Here is a 27,946-nt window from a genome sequence, read left to right as displayed (position 1 = left end):
TTTCTTTAAGTAAGCTTTAATTCTCCTTTTAAACAATTGTTTCTGCCGGCTAATAGAGCACTCCAGTTGAGGGAGACAACAGTTTTTTTAAAGCCCCCTGCAAGCCCCTTAGCCACTCAGGGACCTCCGAATGTAGGCAGCCATATTCAGTGCCTAATGAGCGATTCTTTCGCAATGAACAATTCAGAGGGTCCAGGCACCTCCCCCTGTAGTCTGTCTATGGGCCTATTTATAATGACAAAGGGCTATATTAACACTGCAGGCTGCCCTGTGGCTGGGACATTCAATACGAGAAATCTCATTCATATCTATAAATACAAACAATAGAAAAGGAATGTCCTGTGCTCAGAAAAAAGCTATGCCTTTATAATAAACTCTCTATTATAAGGGAGATAACCCTTCCTTATAAATACACTTTAAGCATTATTATTCAGTCCAAGCTAAGAATTCCCCAATGCTACTGATGGTGGACGACTGAGAGGGGTTATTGGCTGGTACATATCCAGAACAAAAAAGCCTTTATTCTATGAGTATTATAGTATGAAGCTTCCATTGCATGTCTACAGCATTAAATGTATCCCGTGGGACGGCTGAACCAAACAACCTGATATTGGATTTTTTTTATTGACAGCCACTTAAAATGTGGCCTACCTACCAAAATGTTTAAAGCATTGAGCTTCTTGGCTTGATGATTTACTTCAAATATAACCCTAAATCTAGACATGAACAAATCATACAAAACATATATATATATATAAAAAAAGTCCAAGTCCTTCCAACGAGGCTTTTAAACATTAAGAATCCTGGTTTTCATTTCTACCTTCTTAAACGAATACTTTTGCTTCGTCCTCTTGTCCGTTAAGATGTACCATGTTCCCCAGTATATACCGTTGGTTACACCGCTATAGCGCCCTCGGTAATACTTGCCGTTCAGATTGGACGCCAGGCAGGTATCGAACCACCAGCCGGCACCGTAGTACATGCCGCAGTTCCCCGAGGGGTAATTGTCATTGTCACTGTCATGTGTAGTAAAATGCTTGTTGTCGTGGTTGTAGTTTCGGCTGTAACTGAGGGCGTTCCCAGCATTGCCCTGGTATTCTCTGGCCGTCAGTCTGTACTTGTTCTGCTCGCTGGCCAGTTTAAACTTGCGGTAGACTGCGTGCCTCTTGACTCCGTACCAGTCCTCCAGCTCAATGCGCAGGTTGTGTTGACCAAGTCTGGTGAGACTGTGCACGTTTTCATTTCCCAGCCAGTGTTCCCCTTGGAGGTTGCCGAAACCCTGCTTGTAATCCTGCCATGTGCGGTTAAAATCTACCGAGCCATCTTGTCTCCTCTGGAAAACCGTCCAGCCACCCCCATCCGTCACCATGTCACAATAGGCCTAAAATGAACCATAGAACATGACTTTGATTATCAGTTGGTGTTTTGTACTGCCAAAAACATTCATTGTAATAACTTTGCCTTTCTACTATTGTCATCTCCTCCTGTTTCACGTCTGCAAACAGACTCTGGAACAACAAAAAAAATACAAAAACGGTCTTGTGATTGTACAAATTGGGTTAAAGTCAGGCAAATGCTTTATGGCTGGGTCCAGTGGCATAAATAAGGTGCCACCTGTCTGGTTTGGACTCTGACAGCCCGTTTTTGAAGGGCTGTCTGGGTCAAAACTGCCTTCCCGGTTTTCCAAATTAGGAAACCGGGCAGGATTCCCTATGATTGACGTGGCGGTCACAGGCCCGGATTTGTGGAGAGGCCACCAAGGCCCGGGCCTAGGGCGGCAGGATTTAAGGGGGCAGCATGCTGCCCAACCACACCCACAATGGTTCAGAAACACTGGGGATGCTCATGAGATACGATAGGTTTTAAAATTTCCTGTGCGCCAATCCCCATTGCTCTCGCTAGGGGCGCCTGCTATGTAAATCTGGGCGGTCAACCAATTGACCCAGTCACATTGTGTCACAGCCCCACCCCCATTGAGTCACGACCATGCCCGGAGTTAGATGGGCCAAAAAGTGGCATCAGGGTCGGACTGGGGGGCCCGGGGCCCACCGGGACTGCTGTCCAGGGGCCCCCCTCCGGCCCCCCGCAGCCCTACAAAATTGCGTCTGCCCAGCAACACCGCCACTCGGCGCATGCGCAACAGCGCCGTTTGACGCGCATGCGCAACAGCACCATTCGTCGCGCATGCGCAGGCGGCGCTGCGCATCGCCGGAAAAAATTTTTTTCCCCGTGATTGGAAATATTTAGAGACGGGTTCTGGCCCGGCGGGGGCCCACGAGGGTCGGGGCCCACCGGGTTTTTTCCCGGTTTCCCGCCGGGCCAGTCCGACACTGAGTGGCATCCATAGGCGTAAATATAGAGGAAACAAGGAGTTTCTTCCAAAAAGTAGTTAAAAGTTCAAAAAGCATTTATTAGGCCATTACAAATAATGGCCTAACGCATTTCGTGCCTGTCGGGTGACTTAGTAATAGATTCAAACAGCCCCAACAGGCACAAACGTGTTAGGCCATCATTTGTAATGTCCTAATAAATGCTTTTTGAACTTCTAACTACTTTTAACAACAATTTTTGTAGTTGTTTCATGTATTAGCACCATTAGACGGGGCTGAACTTTGAGTATATCCTCTCCCTTCCACTACTTTCTTTGGTTTTTACTATTGAACCTTAATTCCTAGTGCTTATATTTGCTCTCTGCCCAATATTATTCTATTGTAAATATAGAGGAAGCAGACCCCTTGGTCGCAGGGAGGCCCGGACTGCAGGGTCTGCTTACTCTACAGTTAAGTGGCAACGCCCCAATCCCAGCCGCACTCTCAGGCCCGGATTTACATAGCGGGCGCCCCTAGGCACAGTGCCTTTTGTCGCCCCTGTCCCCTCCCCTTTATTCATGCCCATTTTCATCATTGGGACTGGAGCAATGGGGAAATTCTAAAAATTATTGTATCGCCTGCACATCCCCAGTGCTTTTGAACCAATGTGGGTGTGGTTGGGCAGCATGCCGCCCCCTAAAATCATGCCACCCTAGGCCCGGGCCTAGGTGGCCTTTCCACAAATCCGGGCCTGCGCACTCTTACCTTTGGCCGGGGAAGGGAGAAGCAGGCTGCTCCGGCACTGGGTGGGAAGGGGGCGGGAAGTAGGTGGGAGGGTCAGTGCAGACAGGCAGGTGGCTTGGGAAGTGCAATGCTCTGGGCAGGGGGGCCTGGCACACTGTAGTTATGCCACTGGCTGGGTCCATGGTATTGTACATATCGTTTGCCCTTTTCTCTGCCTGTTGGTGCCATAACTTACATTTACCCTGGCAGATCATTACTTTCCCCATCAAAACAACCCTACAATTCCTGATGTTAATGACTTGTGCACCTTAAATACATTTATATTATAGGAAATTACTGCAGGTATAGAATCCGTTATCCAGAAACCCGTTATCCGTAATCTCCGAATTACAGAAATGCCGTCTCCCATAGACTCCAATTTAATAAATTAATGCAATTTTTTCCTCTGTAATAATAAAACAGTAGCTTGTACTTGATCCCAACTAAAATATAATTAATCCTCACTAGAAGCAAAATAATATTTAAATTGTTAAATTATTTTTTCAGTAGACTTAGGGGCAGATTTATCAAGGGTTGAATTTCAAAGTAATGGGAGTTTTTTTTAAACTCCCATAACTTTGAAATTCGAAGAAGAAAAGACCAACCGAAACATATTAAAAAAAAATTACGTTTTTTTTGGCGGGTGAATAGATGCTACTTCCATTGTTTGAATCGAAGTAACATCGTATTCAATCAAATTAGATTCGAAGTATTTTCAAAAAAATCTTCCATTTCTCAAAGTTCATGCATTAATTTCAGATAGGAGGTCCCCCATTGGCTAAAACAGCAATTCAGCAGGTTTTAGATGGCGAATGGTTGAAGTTTTAAAGAGACGGTACATGATAAATTTCGATATTCCAATAGTCAGATTTTTTTCAAATTCGAATCGAATTTTGGCCTATTTGATTGATTTTTTTACTTCAAATTTTCACTTCGACCCTTGATAAATCTGCGCCTTAAGGTATGGAAATCCAAATTACAGAAAATTTCCTTTTCCGGGAAAACCTGAAATCCTGAGTATTCTGGACAACAGGTCCCATAGCTGTACTCATACTCCGAGGAGGAGGTTGAAATATGATGCTTTCCACTGGAAAATGTATAATGATATAAGAATATGTAACAGCCTCTCTAAATTGTCCATTTCTATTGATACTTGTGTTTGTAAGCAAAGCTGAGTCAAAAGCTGTGGGGTATTAATGTTCTAATCCTATTAAAAATTAAGAGTTAGGTTTAGGAGTTTTGCTGTACTCTCGATGCAATGTAAATCCCATAGAATATAAGGCAAAGTACAGGTTGAAATCCAAGGCATCTTGTATTTATTATAACTGCACAATTCCATTTTATGGAACACCTGCACATATTAAGGGCCTTTGTTGAAACTCAGACCTTACTGTTATTTTATAAATAGAAAAATTGAATAATACAATCCATATATATATAAGTTTTAACACGTACTCCATCCTCTACACCAGGGGTCCCCAAACTTTTTTACCCGTGAGCCACATTCAGAAATAAAGAGTTGGAGAGTTAATGTTCCATGCAGGTTGCTAAGATAATTTGGACCACAGCAACCAGATCTATGCTAAACAAAAAGCTGCTGAACAAATCTACAGCATAATAAAATTAATTTCAAGATGAACTGCCCCTTAAAATAATTTTCCTAGACTCTTCAGAGTCAAGGAGGCAGTTAGCATAAATGTTCCATGCACAAACTCAAATACAACGTATGTACTGTCTTTCAGCACAAACCCCAATTTACAGAGTTTATGTGCCGCAGAGGAGTATATTATCCCTTTAAATCTACTCATGAAGTGGAAACACTGTAGCACCCTTTACTGTAAGTTCTTTAATAGTTGGTTTTATGGTCAGATTCCTGAAAAAGGTGTGTGTGTACATCAAAACACTGAGTAATAAAGCCGTCGCACTAAAGTACTAGGTGTGCAGCTGTTCTGTCATCTTTCCGACAGCAGCCAAAATACATTGGAGCAAATTCTCTAACCTTACAAAAATTCGCCAGCGACGGCTTCGCTCACAGCGCAACACTTCGCCAGGCGAAGATTCGCCAGGAAAATGCTAATTCACTAAAATCCAAAGTTGCGTTCAGGGCGCCGAACGCTGACGAAGTTGCGCTAGCATTACTGCGCCAAGCGAAGTGAAGTTGCGCTAGCGTTGCCTAATTTGCATACAGCGGGAAGTTAAATTTGAATGGACGTATATGTAGCAGCAAATACATTACACTACACAAGCCTGGGAAACCTTAATAAAATAAAATAGAGTTGTTATATTGCCCCACACATGAGCCCAGTCTATAGTTTATGTGCCACATGTTGGGAAATTTAGGGGGGAAGCCGGGTACCCCAAAAAAATTTACGATCTTTTGCAGCCTATCACCCTGAAAAAAGGAAAATTCGCCAGCGTTTTTGGGATTTTTTTAGGAACTCCTATCTACTCTATTGCACTTTGCCTGGTCTGAGGTGGCGAAGGCAAGTCTGGCGCAAGAGGTCACGTTCAGTAAAATCCACATCTTAGTGAATTTGCGTAGTAACGTCCATTCGCCAGAGCGCAAATTCGCCTGGCATTAGGGAGTGAAGTACAGCTAGAGTCTATCTCCTTCTCTCTCTCTCTCTCTCTCTCTCTCTCTCTCTCTCTCTCACTCTCTCTCTCTCTCTCTCTCTCTCTCTCTCTCTCTCTCTCTCTCTCTCCATATACTGATAGTAATCCCCCAGACTGTAAACACAAGCAGGGCTCTCCCTTCCTTATATCACTGTATGTGTTCCTCAGTGCAATATGGAAAATGACTCATTTATAAGAAATCAACAGTAAAACTGCATTCACCTCAAATGGCTGCTTTAAAGGGATGGGTTGGATAGTGTAGATTCCATTCTCCCTGATGCCCTGCTTGTAGATCTCTGAGCAGTCACGAGGGAACAGTCTTTCCGGCTTTTCTGAAAATGTAACTTGCAGAAGAGAAAAATATACAGGAAAAGGAAAATAATTACATTTTCACATAATATATATATATATATATATATATATATATATATATATATATATATATATATATATATATATATATATATATATATATATATATATATATATATATATATATATATATATATACTATATCTCCAAAAGAGAATATATATATATATGCACATTAGGTTAAAGGGCACATCATGCCTAGGATACAACCTTGGGCTGGCCAACTAGAGTTGTCCGCCCATTTAAATTAACTTAGTATTATACCACAATAGTATGATGTAGAGAGTGATATTCTCTGACAATTTGCAACTGATTTTCCTTTTTTTATTATTCTTTTTGTTTTTTGTGTCATTAAGCTTTTTTTGAGCATCTCTTTATTTTGCAATTTCAGCAATCCGGTTGCTAGGGTTCAAATTAACCTAGCAACCATGCACTGATCTGAATGAGAGACTGGACTTTGAATAGGAGAGGGTCTGAATAGAAAGATGAGTAAGAAAAACAGCAGTAACAATAAGGGGCTGATTCACCAAGGGTCGAATATCGAGGGTTAATTAACCCTCGATATTCGACTGGGAATTAAAATCCTTCGACTTCGAATATCGAAGTCGAAGGATTTTAGCGCAAATAGTTCGATCGAACAATCGAATGATTATTCCTTCGATTGAACGATTCGAAGGATTTAAATCCAACGATCGAAGGAATATCCTTCGATCAAAAAAACGTAGGAAAGCCTATGGGGACCTTCCCCATTGGCTAACATTGAGTTCGGTAGGTTTTAGATGGCGAACTAGGGGGTCGAAGTTTTTTCTTAATGAGACAGTACTTCGACTATCGAATGGTCGATTAGTCGAACGATTTTTAGTTAGAATCCTTCGATTCGAAGTCGAAGTCGTAGTCGAAGGTCGAAGTAGCCCAAAAAACACTTTGAAATTCGAAGTTTTTTTACTTCGAATCCTTCACTCGAAGTTAATGAATCGGCCCCTTAATGTGCAGTCTTACATTTCTTTTTTATAGATGGGGTCAGTGACCCCCATGTGAGAAAAGTTGCCTAGAATTGTCCATTCTATACGCTGCTAAAAGTCAACTTAAAGGTGAAAGATCCTTTTAAAGCTTTTGAAACTGATTATGTATGAGGATGGGAAGATGTGCCCCTGCTCAGTAATACACAATTACCAATCCCATTTATTTATTTAAGGAGATTAACAGCTGAATGGTTGCCATGGGTTACAAGGTTGCTCTAAACATATCCTCACCTGGGGAGCCCGTGTTGCTCACACCTTTCAGATTCATCGGAAGATCTTCCTTTGTCTCAAAGGACTTGAGGCGTCGGCTTTCTGCAAAGAAGGCAAACAGTAATGAACAAGATGAATGAAACATTCAGCACAACCACAAAACATTATTTGGGGTACACGGCGAACAATTGTTGGCATGAATATCCAGCTAGTTCTAATGACAAGCAAATGTTGCAACAGGTGCCATGTTTTAGAGAGAGAAACAGGGCTTAGTAGCAAGGGTATCTGGGGTATCAGTTTAAGGGCAGAGATACACTGGAAGATTCGGGGAGATTAAGTCGCCTGGCGACTTCGGAAAACGAATCCATTTGATTGCCAGCCCACTGGTGATCTAGATTCTAGCTGGCAGGAAGGCTTTTTGGGGAGATTAGTCGCCCGAAGAAGAGTCGATTAGTCGCCGGTCAACTAAATCTCCCCGAATCTTCCTGTGTGTCTCTGTCTCTCTAATGGGGTGGTTCAACCTTAAAGAGATTTTTAGTATGTTATAGAATGTCCAATTCTAAAAATCCTTTCAATTGGACTTCAGTATTTATTTATTTATTTTTAATTATTTGTAGTGATGGGCGAATAAATTCGCCTGGCACAAATTTGCGGCGAATTTCAGTGTTTCGCCGCCGGCGAATAAATTTGCGAATCTCCCATGAAAATTCGCCAGTGAAAATTTGCCGGCGCCAATTTCCGATTTTTACAATTTTTCCATGAAAATGTCAGATTTTCCGAATTTTTTTGTGAAAACCTTAAAATTTCACGATTTTTTTGTGAAAACCTTAAAAATTCACGATTTTTTAGAGGATACTTTCAAATTTCACGATTTTTTTGTGAACTATTTGCCTTCTTCTTCTCTCTCTTTCCAGATTTCAAATTTATTGCTATTGCTACTTTTTATTACCCATCTTTCTTTTCAGTTCCTCTCCCATTCATATTCCAGTCTCTCATTCAGATGAATGCATGGTTGCTAGGGTAATTTGGACCCTAGCAACCAGATTGCTGAAATTGCAAACTGGAGAGCTGCTGAATAAAAAGCTAAATAACTCAAAAACCACAAAGAATAAAAAGTGAAAAACAAATGCAAATTTTCTCAAAATATGAATCTTTACGTTATCCTAAAAGTTCATTTAAAGGGCAAGTCAACCTTAAAATAAAAATTTGCCTAATAAAAGAAAACATAATTCTAAGCAACTTTGCAATGTACATTTATTAAAAATTTTGCAGTGCATTTTAAGTTATTTGTAAAAAAAAATTGCTATTGAAAGCAGCATTTGCTTAACTCCTGGTTGTTACTTTTAAACAATGTTGCAAAAGTCTTAGTTCCCCAGCAGCAAAGACAGGTCTGTTAATCTGCTGCCTTGTCTTACATTGTATCAACAGTCTGAGCCACCAGGACAGAGAATTGAAAGGGACAGACACTGGTTTCAGTAGTAATACATATACAAATAACTTGAAATCCATATAAAATATTTAATGAATGAATATTCGAAAGTTGCTTAGAATTATGTTTTCTTTTATAAGGCACATTTTTATTTTGGTGTTGACTTGCCCTTTAAAGGCGAGCAATCCCTTTAACTGGGAACATTCAGGGTAGAGCTTAGATGTGATTGTTAAAATCCCAGTTTTAAACTTAAAAAACTGAGAGGCAAACAACTTCCCTTTAATTGACCACTGTTGGAACACTGCCCTGTCTGAGTTATGAATATGCGAATTACTAAAATAAGAGTTCAAAGGGAAACTCTAGATAAATCCCAAAAGCAAGAAAAGAAAGGACAGATACACAGAACTTGCAAAGGGGATGCGGGTGCTGAAAAGAAGAGAAGGTGGATCTTGGCTATGAGGACAAGTACTAAAATAAGAGAAAAAAGAAATGGAAAAATTCTAAGAGTAAAGTAAACTGGAAGACTGCGGAGAGAAGGAAGGGGAGAGGCTTGAAAAAACAAAGCTGAAAGGACTAGGAGGTGAGCAAGTTTACCCAAGAGTCACCTGTGCAACCGGCTGGAGACAAGTAACTATTCAGCATTCCCAAGGAATGACATCTCAGAAGTAATGGTACATTCATGTTTATTCATTGGTTATCCTCAGCGCTTGCCTTAAGGTGGCCATACACGGGCCGATAAAAGCTGCCGACAGACCAAGTCGGCAGCTTATTGGCCCGTGTATGGGGGCCCCCGACGGGCTTCCCCGATCGAGATCTGGCCGAAAGTCGGCCAGATCTCGATCAGATGGGGTTAAAAATCCCGTCGGATCGCGGCCGCATCTGTTCGTTGATGCGGTCCCGCGATCCGACCGCCCGTTTGGCGAACGCTAGGATCCGATCGTTGGGCCCTAGGGCCCACGATCGGATCAGCCCGATATTGCCCACCTCAAGGTGGGCATATCGGAGGGAGATCCGCTCGTTTGGCGACATCGCCAAACGAGCGGATCTATCCGTGTATGGCCACCTTTATTCTGGATGTAGATTTAGTCACTGCCGTGTCTGAACTGTGTAGATAATTTTATAGTCTATTAATCTGCAATTGCTGAACTGCTCTACTCTTCTCATTAAACAGTAAGAAGGGATCATTTACCCAGGCAGAAGAGCAAGAGCACAAAGGAGTAGTAATGGGCGAATTTGTCCCGTTTTGCCATGAAATTCGAGAATTTCCAGGGAAATTTGCAAAACGGGTGAAAAATTGACGAAACGCGAATTTTGACGCTGGCAACAATTCGCCGTCGTCAAAATTGACACAATCGACATTTGACACGCCTGCTGAATAAATTCACCCATCACTACTAAGGAGCAGGGTCTGCACCTAACACCTTCCATAGGGTAGGTGATAAGTACTGCTTCTTCTACCTACCTGCCCCCCTCATGAATATAGCTTTGCTGAGTGTAAACAGCACTGTATCCATGGGGCTGGCTGCAGGTATCTCTGCTTTTCTATGGAGCACAGCTGCTGCAATTCATTTAGTATGAAAGGCAGGCCGAAATGTGCAAAGGAAGGGCAAATTATGTCTGTTTCTGCACTTTACACCGGGACTTCCACTTGATAAATGACCCCTGTCTTCATTACACTGCTTGGTTAGCTGCATACATGTGCATCAGGATTAAGCATCACTGAACTGCTTTATTCTGCTTAGAAAATTAATCACTGGCTGAACTGTGTTACCCTCCCATAAAATAGTCAGTCTATGATTGTTTCACTATCTTCATGGGCAGTCTGTATCATACACGCCATTTGCATGTAGGATATAGACCATCTTCTATTGAGCTCCAGCTTAGTTGTGCCAAAAAATAGTTAAAAACAGACTTTGTGGCTCCTCATTACTAAAAAGGACAATGGAAACCTTCAGCTGTTGTTGATCTACACCTATCAGAACCACCCAGCAGCCTTTGGCTTTCAGAGGGTGTTGGGAGGAGTGTTGGAGTGGCCCGATGGGCACTGGGAAAAAACCCATTGGACCCTGTTGGTTCCTTTCATCCCAGGCATCTCGGCAGGCTGTTTGGTACAATGGTGAAGCACTAATGAGCCCTGCCTCCCCCAGTCCGACACTGGTTGGAAGTTGTACTTTAGCAATGGCTGAAGGGCTGAAGGTAGAGCAACACTGATATAAAATGCTACTGTCTCACCTTGACCTATCAACACCACAAAATGCAGCTCAGCTTCTACTGGGTTTCCATTAATATTATTGTGTAATTAACTATGGTACCATCTGAATCTGTACAATAACTGAGAACCGCTGCTTTGGGTATCTTCCTGATGATCCCAGTTAGGGCACATTTTTTTTTTCCCCTCCAAAGCGCTGATGAGACCAGACAGTATTGTATCCCAACTTCCCTCATTTAATGACAATTTTTTCCTATACATCATTGTCTCTTCATCATAAATTCACAGCTCATAGCCAAAAACAGAGTGGGGATTGTGTGGGGGAACCAGAATAAAACAATCACCCTGTCTTTGTTCAGTGGAGGAGTTGGGCGCATGGCCGGTCACATAACAAAAAACCTTTTCCATCGTTGCAGCACGTCGCAGCTCCAAGGGTCTGTCGGGGCTTCGCAGACAATAACATTAAAGGGATCCTGTCATCAGAAAACATGTTTTTTTTCAAAACGTATCAGTTAATAGTATTACTCCAGCAGACTTCTGCACTGAAATCCATTTCTCAAAATAGCAAACAGATTTTTTTATATTCAATTTTGAAATCTGACATGGGGCTAGACATTTTGTCAATTTCCCAGCTGCTCCTGGTCATGTGACTTGTGCCTGCACTTTAAGAGAGAAATGCTTTCTGGCAGGCTGCTGTTTTTCCTTCTCAATGTAACTGAATGTGTCTCAGTGGGACATGGGTTTTTACTATTGAGTGCTGTTCTTAGATCTACCAGGCAGCTGTTATCTTGTGTTAGGGAGCTGCTATCTGGTTACCTTCCCATTGTTCTTTTGTTTGGCTGCTGGGGGGGGTGATTTCACTCCAACTTGCAGTACAGCAGTAAAGAGTGATCGAAGTTTATCAGAGCACAAGTCACATGACTTGGGGCAGCTGGGAAACTGACAATATGTCTAGCCCCATGTCAGATTTCAAAATTGAATATAAAAAAATCTGTTTGCTCTTTTGAGAAACGGATTTCAGTGCAGAATTCTGCTGGAGCAGCACTATTAACTGATTCATTTTGAAAAAATGTTTTTTTCCCCATGACAGTATCCCTTTAAAAAAAGCTGCATGTCCTACTTCTGTTTACTTTTTCTTTGGCATCAGCGCTTCTTAGTTAATTCATAGTTAGGATTTTTGGGGTGTTTAGTAAGGAAAGAATTGTGGTGAGCGGATTAACCACTTTGTTGGCAGCGGTCCGGGCAGCGTAATTACACACAACATAGAATCGTGCCTTCCAGAACTGCTGAGTGCAAGAAGGAAGCAATTCCAGGCAAAGAGCAGTGACAGTGAATGGCTTGTTATTGTAGGGAAGATCAATGAATGCAGGAGTTGGCAGTCAGGGAACCTTTAACATGATATTTATATCTCCATCACGTTAGAGATATTGATTTCATACACTTATATTAAGTTATACCTCAGCTAACCTTTTGAATGTCTCCTCTTATTCAATAAAATCACAGGAGCCTTCCAGTATCAGTACTTTGAATATTTTTAAAGGGATACTGTCATGGGAAAACATGTTTTTTTCAAAATGAATCAGTTAATAGTGCTGCTCCAGCAGAATTCTGCACTGAAATCCATTTTTCAAAAACAGATTTTGTTATATTCAATTTTGAAATCTGACATGGGGCTAGACATATTGTCAGTTTCCCAGCTGCCTCCAGTCATGTGACTTGTGCTCTGATAAACTTCGATCACTTTTTACTGCTGTACTTCAAGTTGGAGTGATATCACCCCCCCCCCCCCCAGCAGCCTAACAACAACAAGGAAACTTCGGGTGACTTCGGAATACGAAGGGATGCGCAGGTGATTTTTCATTTTAGCCGGCGTAAGACAGAGAGAAGGCATTCGGGGAGATTGGTCGCCGCAAAGATGAGGTGATTAGTCCTCAAATCGCCCAGTGTGCCCCTACCCTTAACTGATGTGTTTTGGAAAAGACATGTTTTTCCATGACAGTATCCCTTTAAGCCTTTCAGCCTTTCATTTAAAAAGATCTTTACCAGACAAGGCTGGAGAATGGCAAACTCAAAATCTATGCTGAATACCTTCTCAGAATATTTTAAGGACCAATATGAACATATAACCTATACAGGTATAGGGCCTATTATATAGAATGCTCGAGACCTGCGGTTGATCGGATAAGGACTCTTTCCATAATTTGGATCTCCATACATTAAGGGTTTATAACTTTAAAGCACGAAATTTTTTGGTCGTTATTTTAAAGGGGAAAAAAGAAAATCGAATTTTTTCAAGATTTATTATATCCTGAAGCTGCTAAAAGTCCAAATCAAAAAAAAATCCATCTCCAACCTCTCGAGGTCATGTAGAAGTCAATGGCAGGTATCCCTTTTCCAGTTTGAAGATATTGTGGTCTGCGTTGGGTTTGCGGTCAAAAACTCCAAAATATCTTTCGAGTTATTTTAATTAATAAATAAGGTAAAATCGTGGATAGAAGTTTGGTCGAGTTTGTTTTCTTGAAATCATGAGAAAAAATAGAATTTTAGTAAATAACACCCTAAGTCTACTGAAAAATCATTTAAACATTAAATTAACCCAATAGGCTGGTTTTGCCTCCAATAAGGATTAATTATCTCTTAGTTGGGATCAAGTATAAGATACTTTTATTATTTTAGAGAAAAGGGAAATCATTTTTAAAAATGTGAATTTGCTTATAATATGGGAGTCTATGAGAGATGGCCTTCCAATAATTCCAATAATTCAAAATTTTCTGGACAACGGGTTTCCAGATAAAAGACCTTCATCATCAGCCACTGTTTCTCTGTCATTGTGGGCAGACTGACTATACACAAATTATTATATATGGTACAAGAATGGCTTTTCTGATCGTTGGATAGAAACAAAAATTCAAGACAGTAAAGGTATTGGATCTTTTATTCAGACTTCTCAGGACCTGGGTTTTTCCAGATAAGGGATTTTTTCATTATTGGGATCATATAACTTACGTCTACTAGAAAATCATTTAAACATTAAATAAGCCCAATAGGCTGGTTTTGCCTCCAATAAGGATAAATTAAATCTTCCTTGGGACCAAGAACAAGGTTTTATACTTTACATTTCTCTATAATAATACAGAATAAAAGGAAATAATTTGTAAAAAAAAAAGTGATTTGTTTAAAGTGGAGTCTATGGGAGATGGCCTTCCCCTAATCTGGAGCTTTCTGGATAAAGGGTTTCCATATTATGGATCCAATACTTGTATTTGTACAGATACAATAGTATAAATCAGATATTTTCCTTCTGGGGGCTGGTGGATCACAATCATACAGGATTTGTCCCCAAAAGGCAAGGTGCTAAAAATATCAGAGGGTTTTTTAATGTCCTTTAATGTTCAGCATCTTCAACATTCCAAACCACAGGTATGTTATCAATTAAAGGGAAACTATTGCTAAAATGAAAATTTAACAAAAGCTTCAGCATGCCGAAATAAGAAACTTTATAAATATAATCAATTAAACATTCTTTACCATTTCTACAATAATTAAGTTTATCTTCGCTATCCTTCTCTTCGCATCTGTTTCTCTTCAGTCTGTATTCAGGCAGGCGTCAGATGTGTCAGATAATCATTCACAGTTAGATCTAATATATAATTTATGGTGGGCTCCCTTTCCTAACATATATATTAGAACTCACTCAAAAAATGACTCCAACACAAGCAAAATGTAACAACATAACTGACTTTCGCACAAACCCTGCAGGTAGGAAACCAAGATTTTTGGAGATTTTAAGTGAGCTCTAAGACATCATCTAGGCAAAATAGCCCCCCCCCCCAAAGCTGTATTAGACTTAACTGTCATTGAATATCAGACTCCCAACTCCTGCACAAGACATAATGAAGACCGATGCAGAGGAGGAGAGTGAATAGCAACATGAATATTTCAGAAATGGGTCAGAATTTTTAATTGATTATATTAAGAACACTTTTTATTTTAGTATGATGAGGCTTATATTAAATTTGCATGTTCTCGATAGTTCCCCTTTAACCTTAAAATTTTTTGATTCAATATCTTGGCCTTAGCTTTACTAGATATTACAGATATTACATGTATGACTTTTAGTAAACCTGTATCAATACAGGGCTACAAGGCAAGGCTGCCCTCTCTAACACTTTCTGGATTGTCTTTGTTGGAGGTGGAAACCCTGACTGCTCTTGTTAGATCCTCCCTGGACATTACAGGGGTCAGATTAAATTTAAACCATTGCAAAGATAGGCCATTGCATAGCCATATTAAGATGGAACCCTGATAAGACATATATTTACAGTTACAAACATAACAATACTTCTGTTCAACATGTCAAGGCTATACTAAACTAAATCAGTATCAGTGAAAATTTTTCATTTCTGAAATACCATGTAAGCTTCAAGAAACAACAAAAGCCTGAATAAAACACAAGTACTGGACCTGTTATCAAGAATGCTTGGGACCTGGGGTTTTCTGGATAATGGATCTTTCTGTAATTTGGATCTTCATATTTTTAAGTCTAATAGAAAATCATTAAATAAACCCAATAGGATGGTTTTGCTTCCAATAAGGATTAATTATATCTTAGTTAGGATCAGTTTCTGTATTATTATTACAGAGAAAGAGGATTTTTATTTAAAAGAATTTGCATTATTTGGATGAAAAGGAGTCTATGGGGGTGGCATCCCGTAATTCAGAGGTTTCTGGATATGGGGTTTCCGGATAATCTATTCCATAGCTGTATATATTTCCATATGAAATGGAACCTGCTCCTTGGTGTTTGATGTGTGGACTAAGGAGGAACTGTGGGATAGACAGAACAAATACTGGAAAACAGGTTTACTCTTTATTCAGGCAGAGGTGGGCCTAGACAAGGCAGCCAAGCAACGTTCCCTCTAATTCCTTCCTGAATATGTGTGCAAATAAATTCCTTTGTGCTCAATTTCTAAACTTGTGTGTACAGTTTTTAATAACTGTCAGAATTAATACAAAATTTGCGTTTCACACAAAATTCTTTGTGCACACCACAATTTGTTGTGTGCACTGGCCTCAAAATTTGTGTGCGTGTGCACAAGCGCACATCTTAGAGGGAACATTGCAGCCAAGAGATGTACCGGGAACAGGCACTGGAAAAGACCGGACAGGCAAGGTAGGTACAGGCAGACAGGCACAGGGGCAAAAGTCCTAAAGCAAGGTACCAAGGGGTTTGAGTACTAGGTCAGAGTCCAGGTAGAACACTATAAGAATAGTCAGTATTGCAATCAATAAAAAATTATGTACTGTCTCTGAAATAATCAAGTTCATCTTCACTATCCCTCTCTCAGCATCTGTTCATTCTGTCTTCATTAAAATCACCAGAAATCATGTCTCTCTACATGCAGTAATTGTGCAAAAGGCAGTAATTGTGCAAAAGGCAGTAATTTTGTTAGATTTTGTTTGTACTGGAATCAGTTATTTGAGTGAGCTCTAATTCATCTGCTAGGAAAGAAAGCCCTCCTATAAGATATATTGGATCATTCATCTGACACCCAACTGCTGCATGAAGACAGAATGAAGAGAAACAGATGCTGAGACAGGGATAGTGAACATATACTTGATTATTTCAGAACGATGCAGAATATTTAATTGGTTGTATTTACAAAGTTTCTTATTTCAGTATGCAAAATAGTTTGCGATAGTTCCCCTTTACCAAAATTGAAAGTCTGGTCCCTTCACACAGTTTGATTGAATTTCAGCTCGTGTGCACGAGGGGAAACGGGGGTGCAGAAGCCACGTTGCATGTACCAATCATACACGGCCCTTCTCCAAGTCTGATCATGCCCAATGTGAGGGGTCAATAAGTGTATACCAGAGAGCACCAGGAAAGACAAGATAGAGTTAAAAACGTTTGAGAAAGTGACTGTTGGGCTACGAAATGGTTCTGTGATATGAATGCGATCCTGAACTGCTTGTGTTTTTAATGGATGAATAAAGAATGGAGGTTTTAACGTTATCTCGGTCTTCGTGGTTCTCCGTGGTATACACTTTTTTGATTGGCCCTGAATGCCTTCCAGGGACAGGACTTTACACTGTAGCACCAAGGACTGAGTTTCTACCGGGGTGCTGGCTTACACTACTGTTTAATTTGCAATGTGGGGGGTCAGTCTAGATCTTCTCTCTCCAAATATGAGCCCTTGCTTTCTTTATATTCACTTTTGTCTTGTTACGTTTTTTCTAATAAGCCTCCCCTGACGGGGAAAGCAACTTGTTGATACTTGCTACACATATGAAAGCCATGTTGCAAATTCAATAAAAATAAATGTAAACAAAAAATTGAGACTTTTAGATAAAGGGTTATAAAACCTGCCTTGTGTCTTAAGGTGGCCATACACGGGCCGATAAAAGCTGCCGACAGACCGAGTCGGCAGCTTATTGGCCCGTGTATGGGGGCCCCCGACGGGCTTCCCCGATCGAGATCTGGCCGAAAGTCGGCCAGATCTCGATCGGATGGGATTAAAAATCCCGTCGGATCGCGGCCGCATCTGTTCGTTGATGCGGTCCCGCGATCCGACCGCCCGTTTGGCGAACGCTAGGATCCGATCGTTGGGCCCTAGGGCCCACGATCGGATCAGCCCGATATTGCCCACCTCAAGGTGGGCATATCGGAGGGAGATCCGCTCGTTTGGCGACATCGCCAAACGAGCGGATCTATCCGTGTATGGCCACCTTTAGAAAGCTATTTATCTCATCTATAGTATATACAGTATATTTCCAACCATAAAGCAAAACAGGTCTGCAAGAAAGAACAGAAGTCAGGCAGCCTATGGGTGGACATCTGTTCAAATAAATAACATTAATAATACTGATTTAATAAAAATGATGTAAAAAAAAGATATTTTGCTGAGGATTGGCGATGAATAATAAAAGCCTTAGGATATCTGAAAACCAGGCAGAGGGTGTATATGTCATAACTTCAAAATGTAATGTGAAATTAAGCTGAAGCAAATGAAATGTTCTCTATTTATGGCTAGGGATAGGCAAATTTTTTCACCTTGTTTTACCGCAAAAATTACGCCCATAGACTTGTATGGCATTGTGCGCAACAAAATTTTTCTATGCCCATAGACTTTAATTGGCGTCAGCGACATTTCGCCAGCAGCAAATTTTTGGCGAAACTAAATGGGTCAAATTCGCCCATCCCTATTCATGGCAAATGTAGAAATAAAGTCAGTAACCCAAACCAACAAACAAAAATACCCAAATGTATCTGCTCAAGTCATGACATGAGACAGTAAAGGAGACCTGGTTAGAGTGTGGCTGAACAGATGTGGGTGTGGCTGAGCAAATGTGGGCGTGGTATGGCCACGGCTGAGTTGACTTTAACCACCTGGCAAGTGCTAAATGCAGACATTATTTTTTCTGAAATTTATAACTGGCACAGCCAACAATTGTGACATCACTTGAAGCTGCTGCATACATAAAGTAATTATATACTTTTATACACAGAGTTGTACATTTCAAATAATCCAGTCCAGGGTCTTGCTGCTGTCCGCACAAAAATTCCAGCAGAAGGTGTCGTTTGCAGCAGCAATGGGTGCAGCCCTGTCCCTACCAACAGTTATAGGCGAGGGTCTCCTTTGCACCCTGTGACCTCCAGCATTCCCTAACTGCATCTAAATTTGAAAACAGGAATAGAAAAGGGGAAACTTAGGTACAGTATCTTGCTCCGACAGCCCCCCATGAATAAAGAACTGCCAAATGTAGGCAGCAATGTATTCATGGGGAAAGCACATGTCCTTGCTCTGTATTTTGGAGCGCAAAGACCTATGCCTAAAACTGCTGACCAGGCCAATATTGGGGTTAGGCAGGAGAGGTGCATGACTGAGGTGCAATAGTGGTGGTAGCACTTCCTAGATGTAACTGCTCTCTCCACATTCCCCTGTTCTCTTCACCATTTAATTGTGTAACCAGGGCATGGGGATGGACATCAGGTCCCCCATTCTGGTGCACAAACAAGATTCTGAGATGATACAAGGCTTGTCTTAATAACAGTGTCCACAAAATGGCTCCTGCCTGCTTGTTATAATTATGAATTCCCAGACTGAAGGAAACAAGATTCAAATAATTTATATAGTGTAATTAAAGTTCATTTTACTTGACTAATGTAATAAAATAGGATTCTGAATAATTGTTTTGGGTGATGGGTCCCCTTTAAGGGGTGATATGATAACTATGTATAAATATATAAGGGGGATCATATTATAATCTTTATTTACCAGTAGGTCTTTCCAGCTGACACAAGGGCACCCATTCTGATTAGAAGAAAAGAGGTTCCGGCTAAATATTGGGAAGGGGTTTGTTACAGGGAGAGCTGTGAAGATGTGGAATGCTCTCCCTGAATCAGTGGTACAGGCTGATACATTAGATAGCTTTAAGAAGGGGTTGGATGGTGTTTAGCAAGTGAGGGAATACAGGGTTATGGGAAATAGCTCATAGTACAAGTTGATCCAGGGACTGGTCCGATTGCCATTTTGGAGTCAGGAAGGAATTTTCCCCCCTCTGAGGCAAATTGGAGAGGCTTCAAATGGGGTTTTTGCCTTCCTCTGGATCAACTGGCAGCAGGGGCAGAACTAGGGGTAAGCAGAGTAGGCACGTGCGTCGGGCGCGAAGCTGGGGGGTACCAGGCACACACCTTCTCTGCCTCCTAGTCCAGTTGTCCCGGCGCTTTGGCCGGTGTCTGCATTCTCATGCAAGCATGCGCAAATATCCTTTTCGCTGGAGCGTCCTTTTTGCATGTATGTGCGTGCGTCTTTTTTTCACGCACGCGTTCTTTCGCACACACCTACTGGGCGCCTGCCTGGTTTGGCCCGGCATTGACTAACAGTTAGGCAGGTTATATATAGACATAGAAGGCTGAACTTGATGGACATTTGTCTTTTTTCAACCTAACTTGCAATGTTACTATGTTGCCGTGGTGGTGCTTAAGTGACAAGCGGGTGGAAGGGGGCTTGCCTTGGGCACCCTTACCTATTGGCCAAGCACAGGGCAGAGTACAAAGTGCAAAACATGGCATATTGTTCCTGGGTTTTTTTTTGCAGTTTGCCTCTGCCCCTCCATTATTTAATGAGCCCTACAGTCTAAAAGCCTTTTAATCCTGAACATCACAGACAGGTCTGAATTCTTTTTTGTTAATTTAGAGAGGCCAGGTTTCCTAGATTACACATAGTTCACGCTAATGCTTTACAATCTGCATCAGCCCAGACACACAGAACAATGCCCTCGTCTGAAACCAACTGCCACCCAGATCAAGTGGGTCACATGGTAACAAACACAGTTAGCGCCCTTCCATTGGCCGTGCATTTTCAGTACATCCCTGAATATTGACAGATGTAACACACACACTAAAGAATTGGCACCACTGGGAGGTATTCCACGAATCTCTCCTCCCTTCTGTGAAGTTTCTGTTGCTCTCCCCCTGGCATAAACTGCATGAAATGGCAAGGAATGAGCTCAAATGATGCATATAGAAGAGGCAGCAGCGTGACGCGTCTCTCCTGGCGGAACCTGCTTTAATACACAGAAATGGTCTGGTCAGGTTGGGGCCGAGGGCCATTTCCACCCCCCCCCCCTTCTCTGATAACAAGGAACAGATTCTGTAACTATCAGTTCTGACTTTACCTCTATGTAACCTCCAAGCTATCAGGGATGATAAATGATGAAGTGTGAGGTTATCTGTTCAATAGCCCAGATGTGCACAAAAGCATTTGTAGGGCCGCTATTAAAGGCAGAGATATCTAAATGTTTAATGGACTTTATGTTCTTGTCTCCCATCTAAGTATATCGCTTTCTTCCAGGTGATCTTGATTCTGATGCTTTAATCTGGTGATTATAGATGATATTAAAGGGCTTAAGGCTAGGGCCACACCATACGGATTTTGATCTGTTGTGAAACCCAGGCTGAGAATCCTCTGGGAAGCCTTTGTCCCAATAAATACTTTTTACATTTTACAACTACCTTTACTACTGCATTTACTATTTGTGGGTCTTTTTCACCTATTTTGAGTTTTCCAATTTCTGAGAGTCTGCTCATTTGCTGCTCCTCTTCTGCTCCGCTGCCTGCCATTACCTCCACTCAGGTGTAGGCAGACGTGGCAGATTTTGGCGCAGAAACGCAAGTTTTGTATTTTGCACTGAAATCCACCACGTCTGCCTGGACCCAAGCGTTGGTAATGATTGTGGGTGCAGACAGAACACAAGAAAAGCAGCAGCGGGTAGCGGATTCTCGGTCTGCTTTTCTCCGCAGGACAAGATACATATGGTGTGGCCCCTAGCCTTAATTTGTCCCTCAGCATTTTTGTTTCCTCTGGATCAGATATAATTCTGCATGATTCAGTGGTGTAACCACAACTTTAATTTGCAGGGTGCTTCTGCATTAAAGGGGTTGTTTACTAAGTGCATGGTGCAAATTGAAAACAATGGGTGGAATCTGTCATGTTTCACACGCTTCCCTGTATTTCTGTCAATGTATGCAGGTCTTAGTGTTCATAAATGGACCTGAGACCTGCCCCCATAAATACAGCACCAGCTCCATGTGGAATACAGTCATCCCTTCTCTCGCCCCCTACCCTTCCCCAAACTTGTGCATCATTCAGATGTACAGGTCAGGGAATGACAGTGAGCAAAGGGTGCAAAAGAGACCTGTACTTAAGGACTAACCTATGGCGGTGCTAACAGCAGTGCAACCCTGTGCCACCAGAGCTGTGCTCTGCATCCATACCAGATTTCCAATTCAGTGCCATTCAGCCAGACCCTGGACACAATTGCTTTTAGCCTAAAGCTGGCCATAGATGGAAAGATAAAGTCGGACGAATCTTCGTTTCATACGATTTTTGGACCGTGTGTGGTTGTCCCAACATTTTTAGTGCCGCGGAGATCGGTTGTTTAGTCAATCGGACAGGTTAGAAGATTTCTGTTGGCTAACGATAATATCTCTGCATGTATCGCCTATCTCACAATATCAGTGGGAGACTGTCACTACTATTTGTCAGACATAACACACGATTGCTCTGTGAATTAATGGCCAGAACATTATTTGATTTGTTCTTTTTACTACTTTATTTAATCTGAATGGTTAGTGGTAGGTCGGGCATTCATAGATAAATTCTGCACTGAAATCCCCCCCCCCAGCAGCCTAACAACAGAACAATGGGAAGGTAACCAGATAACAGCTCCCTTACACAAGATAACAACTCCCTGGTAGAACAGCACTCAATAGTAAAATCCAGGTCCCACCGCGACACATTCAGTTACATTGAGTAGGAGAAACAACAGCCTGCCAGAAAGCAGTTCCATCCTAAAGTTTCTGAAAGCACATGACCAGGCAAAATGACCTGAGATGCACCTACACACCAATATTACAACTAAAGAAAAATACACTTGCTGGTTCAGGAATGAAATTTTATGTTTTAGAGTGAAATATTTGCAGTGTTAACAGTGTAATTTAGAAATAAGAACTACACCATAAAAATCATGACAGAATCCCTTTATAGGGAACCTGTCACCTTCAGTCTGGGAATTCATAATTATATCAAGCAGGCAGGAGCCATTTTGTGGACACTGTTATTAAGACAAGCCTTGTATCATCTCAGAATGTTGTTTGTGCACCCGATGCACTGGTTACACAATTACATGGTAAAGATAGAGGGAGATGGGGGCAGAGCAGTGACATCTAGGAAGTGCTGAATGGAAAGTGAAAGTAATTGTCTGCCCCGCCTCTATGCCTAAGGCATAGAGGAGGGGCAGACAATATTTGATTGACAGCTGATATTTTTAAATGAGCTTACAACAGCTATGAATGCTTTAATTAAAATATTATTTGGATTTCATGTTTAATCTGAAAATGACTTTTATTATACAGCTTTTTATTTCTGGGTCACAGGCCCACTTCAAGCCCCTTAAAGTGGACTTATTAATAGTAAACCTATGTATCTTAAAAAAAATAATAATTTACCCCATCTGATGCCCACAAATATGTATTCTGAAACTGGCCCATGTCTAAAGCCCTCACAATGGCCTGCCTGACAAAAATTAGGCAACTATCTATCGCTTGGGAAAGGACAACATTACTGTTTATTTATTATAATAAGTTTATTTATTATAATACACAAGTTTCAGTGAGTCATGTGACAGAAATGACATCAGAACTCACCGTTTATAACTGATGACATCAGAACTCACCGTTTATAAGGATATACTTTACAAGACATTCATGGCTTTTGTGTATTATATATATATATATATATATATATATATATATATATATATATATATATATATATATATATATATATATATATTGGCAATTCAAGCCTATTACAACTGTGTGGGTGTTTTTTTAAAGAAGCCATTGAAATTAAAATACATTAAAATACATATAATCATTTAATATAGGCTAGGGTAAAAAGTAGGTACTAAAGCATTTTACTCTCCCTTTAAGGTCTGCCAAGTCTGGCACACTGGGAAGGGTGCTGGAAAATTTGAAGACCTCCTTCCCCCACCCCATTCATTCATTGCAGAAATAATCTAGGAAATAAAAATATGGGGTGAGACAGCTTTAATTCCTCGGTCATTTATTTGAATGTTTCGCTGACCAATTCCTACGGTGACGCAATATTTTCCATCCTTGACTTCCTCTCTGGGTCTTTTTTTTTGCAGGTTTTATGAATCCCAGCACTAAATCCTGCCATTCACAGACCTACAGAATAGTAAGGAAATAAAACAGTTCACAGCAGTTGATGTCATTGAAGCTTCCAAGGCACTCAGAGGGGATCCGAGGTAACAGCCGCTCGCTGACACTCTCAACAATAAAACGATTCACTCTGAACATCAGCCCCCCTCTAAAGTAGAGCCACCGGACTGTGCCAGAGAGGATAGGGTTAAGTCCGGCCACAGACATACAGCTGTCACTGCCATGCAGGGCTGTCTAACAAATGTATGGGACACATTTGACTTTCTGCAAGTTGTAATAAGTCTCAGGCCTCCCTCCCACACACAATCATTACTAGGAAATAATGACACTGACTCGCACTGGGAATAATAGTCTCTTGATGGGTGACTAAATCCATTTCATGCCAATTGTTACATTATTATATATAACCTAAATACTTGCCTTATGGGTTATTTATGAACATTGGGTAAATTTGCACCCGGGCAGCAACCCATGGCAACCAATCAGATGATTGCTTTTAGTGTTCAACCTGAAATAAGCTGATTGGCTGATATGGGTTACTGCCAAGGTGCAAATTTGCCCAGTGTTTATAAACAAGTCACACATATTGCATCTTAGGGTAGGACTACACAGACATTTTGGCGCGATACAACGCGCTGCGACAAATTGCATTCGACAAATCGCATGTGACGGAAATAAGGTAAGAGATGGAAATGTCGGCTGAAGTCGGAGCGTTGATCCGACGCGACATGACTGTCAGATGCAGACGCTGCACCCTGCGTCTGCATCCAACAGTCGTGTCGCGCCGGATCAAAGCTGCGACTTTATTCGACATTTCCATCTCTTACCTTATTTCCGTTGCATGCGATTTGTAAAACGACAATGCATTCACTTACCTTATTTCCGTCGCATGCGTTATGTCGCAGCGCGTCAGATCGCGCCAAAAACATCCGTGTAGGCCTACCCTTAAGGTGGCCATATACGCACAGATAATATCGTACGAAATAAATTTTCGTACGATTTATGGTGGGAAAACGAGCCGACCAATATCAGCAGAAGACTTGGATATCGGTCAGCTTAGCGATCGGGCTGGATGGAAAATTTCAATTGGGCACTTTTGAAGGCACCTGAACATCGGCCATTGTTAGTGCTGAATCGTCAGATACAGGTAGAATTCTATTGTTTCTATCTGTATATCTGACTATTCAGCTCTACACGTGTGTATTGGAACGAATGATCTTTCTTGGAAACATCTTTTCCAAGAAAGATTGTAATTGTTACTTCTATGGCCTACGAAGACATGTTTTATTATAATCTGACCCCAGAACAGAAAGGGACAGACGGGTATTGCTTTCAATTGCAGATAAATTTACAAATAACTGAAAAACCATTTCAGTACTTTATTAATGTTTATTGTAAAGTTGCTTAAAGGAGAATGAAAGCTCCAATCCATGGGAAATGCCAAATGTTAAGGCTCTCCCCTAGGATTGTAATGACTTACCTGAAGGAAGGAAGGAAGAGGATTACTTGCTTGCAAGTGCCCTGGGCTAGTGTTTTCTGCTAACAGGTGAACCGGCCCAGGGTATCGGGTCATTACAAACCTTGGGGAGGTGCCCTAACATTTGGTACTGCTATCGATTAGAGAGCTTATTCTCTTTTAAATGAATGAATATTTAAATTGGGCATCAGGACATAACTTACACATTCAGGAAATTTCCCATCAACATTGACTATCAGTACGTCAGTGTCAATGTTAAATCAGGGGTTTAAAAATGAGGGAAGCGGACCCTGCTCCACATATAGGGACAAGGAATATAGAGGACCCCAAGGGATGCTAAATGACATGCACATTCATTATATGTTTGGAAAAGAGATATCAAAATGCCATAATCACTTGGCATAAGCTTACAATAATTGGAAGAGTGATGTGTGTGGCCCAAGCTGCCCGGCTAACCCAAGTAATTGAATGGCACGTAGCAGACTATTCTCCACTTTGGTCACAACTGGAACAATACTTGGTGGGAAACTTACTTTTAACGCTTGTAAATCCACCCTCTATACCCCACTGCGGTGTACCATTCTCTCCAGGTCTGGTGCATGGCTGGAAAGAGGTTCCTATTATCCTTCTTTCACAGACCTGTCCTATGACATGGGCTCATTTACACATGTTGGCTGCAAGGCTGTGACTCTATTACATTATACTCATTGGCACAGGTACGCAAAGGGGCACCCAAAAAAGCAGGAATTTTACATTTTGCATATAGGAGTGTACTACCGGTCTAATATGATGGCTTTTGTAATTCATGCCGGGCAATACCAGCATGGGCAGCCCAAGTGTGCAATGGATGCACACTAGAAGCATTCTACCTGTGCCCACTAAAGGTGGCCATAGACGAACCGATAGTATCGTACGAAAATTTTTCGTACAATATTATCGGTCTATGGCCACCTTTAGTGGGTACAGGTACAATGCTTCTAGTGTATATTGGGTGTGTTTATAGTGGAAGAGGAGATGATATCTGCAGAAGGCTTGGATATCGGTCTGGCAACTTCGAAGGCACCCAAACATTGGCCATTGTTAGTGCTGAATCGTCAGATACATAGAATTCTATTGTTTCTATCTGTATATCTGACGATTCTACACATGTGGCTTAAAATGAACAATCTTTCCTGGAAAGATCTGTTCTAGGAAAGATGGTAAGTGTTACATTGATGGCCACCTTACGCCTCTCCTTTCTTGCCATTAAGTTGCCCCCTGGTTGTGTAACTGAAGCAGACCACTCGCTGCTGCTCCATTTGCACAAATGCTGTGGGAGCAGCTCACTATCTGTATATACAGAGCTAAACTAGTGAAACTGCCATTGGCTTTGGCACCAGATTTTGTTTTAGTGGATTTAACCTCTGTGTTCTTAAAATGCCAGGGCCTATTTTAAATCCCAGTCCAGACCTGAGTGAATGTATTGAAACTATACTTTCATGTAACACAAAACTCACCATCCTCTCCTGCTCCGAATAAATACAAGAATAAATACAAGAATAATGCAAATGAAGGGGAAGACAACTGTTGCTAAAACCTTTAGCATGGGACATCTGTGCGTAAAATTGATAGAAAACAGCATTAAATATTCCAACGCCCCCACAGAACTAATTTAAACAAAGAGGCTTGACTTTTTTCCTTACGTTCAGCTTCTATATTATGTTAAAGTTAACTGTAAGGTTAAGTTCTCATTTAATTATATAGAACCTATATGTCGAGTCTTTTTACAGAACCATTTGACCCAAAGCAAAGACAGGTTCAAAAGTGTTGCTGGATACTTCCATCTATACATTTATTTTTTCTTATCAAATTGGGGCTCCGGCTTTCCCGCAATATTGGGGCTCCCAGAATCTATAACCCTCCAATATTTTAGAAGCTAATGGTTGAGCTTCATGGATACAAGTCTATTTTCAACCTCAGCTGCTGTAATTATACCACTAAACACAAGAGGGGTAGAAGATCTGCTTGCACTCACCTAGCATGGAAAGCTTCTGAACAGACTCATTACAGGGCAGTTCACAGCCAGATAAAATTCCCAGGAGCAGCACCACCAGCGAATTGAGTTTCTCTTCTATCTTGCTCAGGTTGACCTTACTCTCATCCTGTAACTTCTGCAGTCTGGAGGTGAGGGAGAGAAGGCTGGCCTCCACCACACTCAGCCTGTCCCCTACGCTCTTGGATTTTGGGTTGTTCTGCTTGGTACCCCCCTCAGTGCCAGACTGCTTTAGGGTCTGTTTGAATTCCTGGTGGGTATCCTGGTGAAAGTCCTTGAGCTCCTCAGGTGTTGGTTGCACCTCGGGTGGGAGAAAATGCAGCCGGCATCCCATAGGTCCATCGCAGTTGGACTCTGCTAGTGGCCTGGCCACAAGAAGCTCCAAACATGCTGGGTCATCCTTCCTCTCATTACACTCAGGGCTCTCGGATCCAGGTTCCCCCAAGGTTAATTGCAGCAAAATGATCAGCATCCATAGCACCTTCCCACACAAGGGGAATCCCAACACAAATGCCCTGCAAGCTCCACTCATTCTCCCCAGAGACACAACATCCATCACGGGCTGATTGAAACAGACTGCCTGTGTAAACTCTCTGCACGTTTTATGGGTTGGGAAATATCCCTCTGTACACAATCCTTCCTAGGCTGGGAAATCCACTCAGATCTTCAAAGCAAATGAAGATAGTTAGTGTGAGGCATGCATGGGAGGGAGGGGGGTTCTGCATCCAGCAAAGAGGGG

The 27,946-nt window shown here is 41.5% G+C and overlaps 1 protein-coding gene across 1 annotated transcript; it reads right to left on the bottom strand.

The window, feature by feature from the left end:
* On the bottom strand, positions 1-27,946 carry LOC108714668 (fibroleukin). Its single transcript, XM_018259082.2, has 4 exons — positions 27,190-27,946; positions 7,331-7,411; positions 5,928-6,049; positions 1-1,381 (listed from the first exon to the last, which is right to left on the bottom strand). The coding sequence occupies exons 1-4, from the start codon at positions 27,761-27,763 to the stop codon at positions 788-790; spliced, it is 1,371 nt and encodes a 456-aa protein (XP_018114571.1). The 5' UTR covers positions 27,764-27,946; the 3' UTR covers positions 1-787.

Source organism: Xenopus laevis, chromosome 4L (genome assembly GCF_017654675.1).
Source record: "Xenopus laevis strain J_2021 chromosome 4L, Xenopus_laevis_v10.1, whole genome shotgun sequence".
In the NCBI taxonomy this organism is placed as follows: Eukaryota; Metazoa; Chordata; class Amphibia; order Anura; family Pipidae; genus Xenopus; species Xenopus laevis.
Note: the sequence above shows the minus strand (reverse complement) of the source record. Positions and strands in the feature narration are given on the sequence as shown.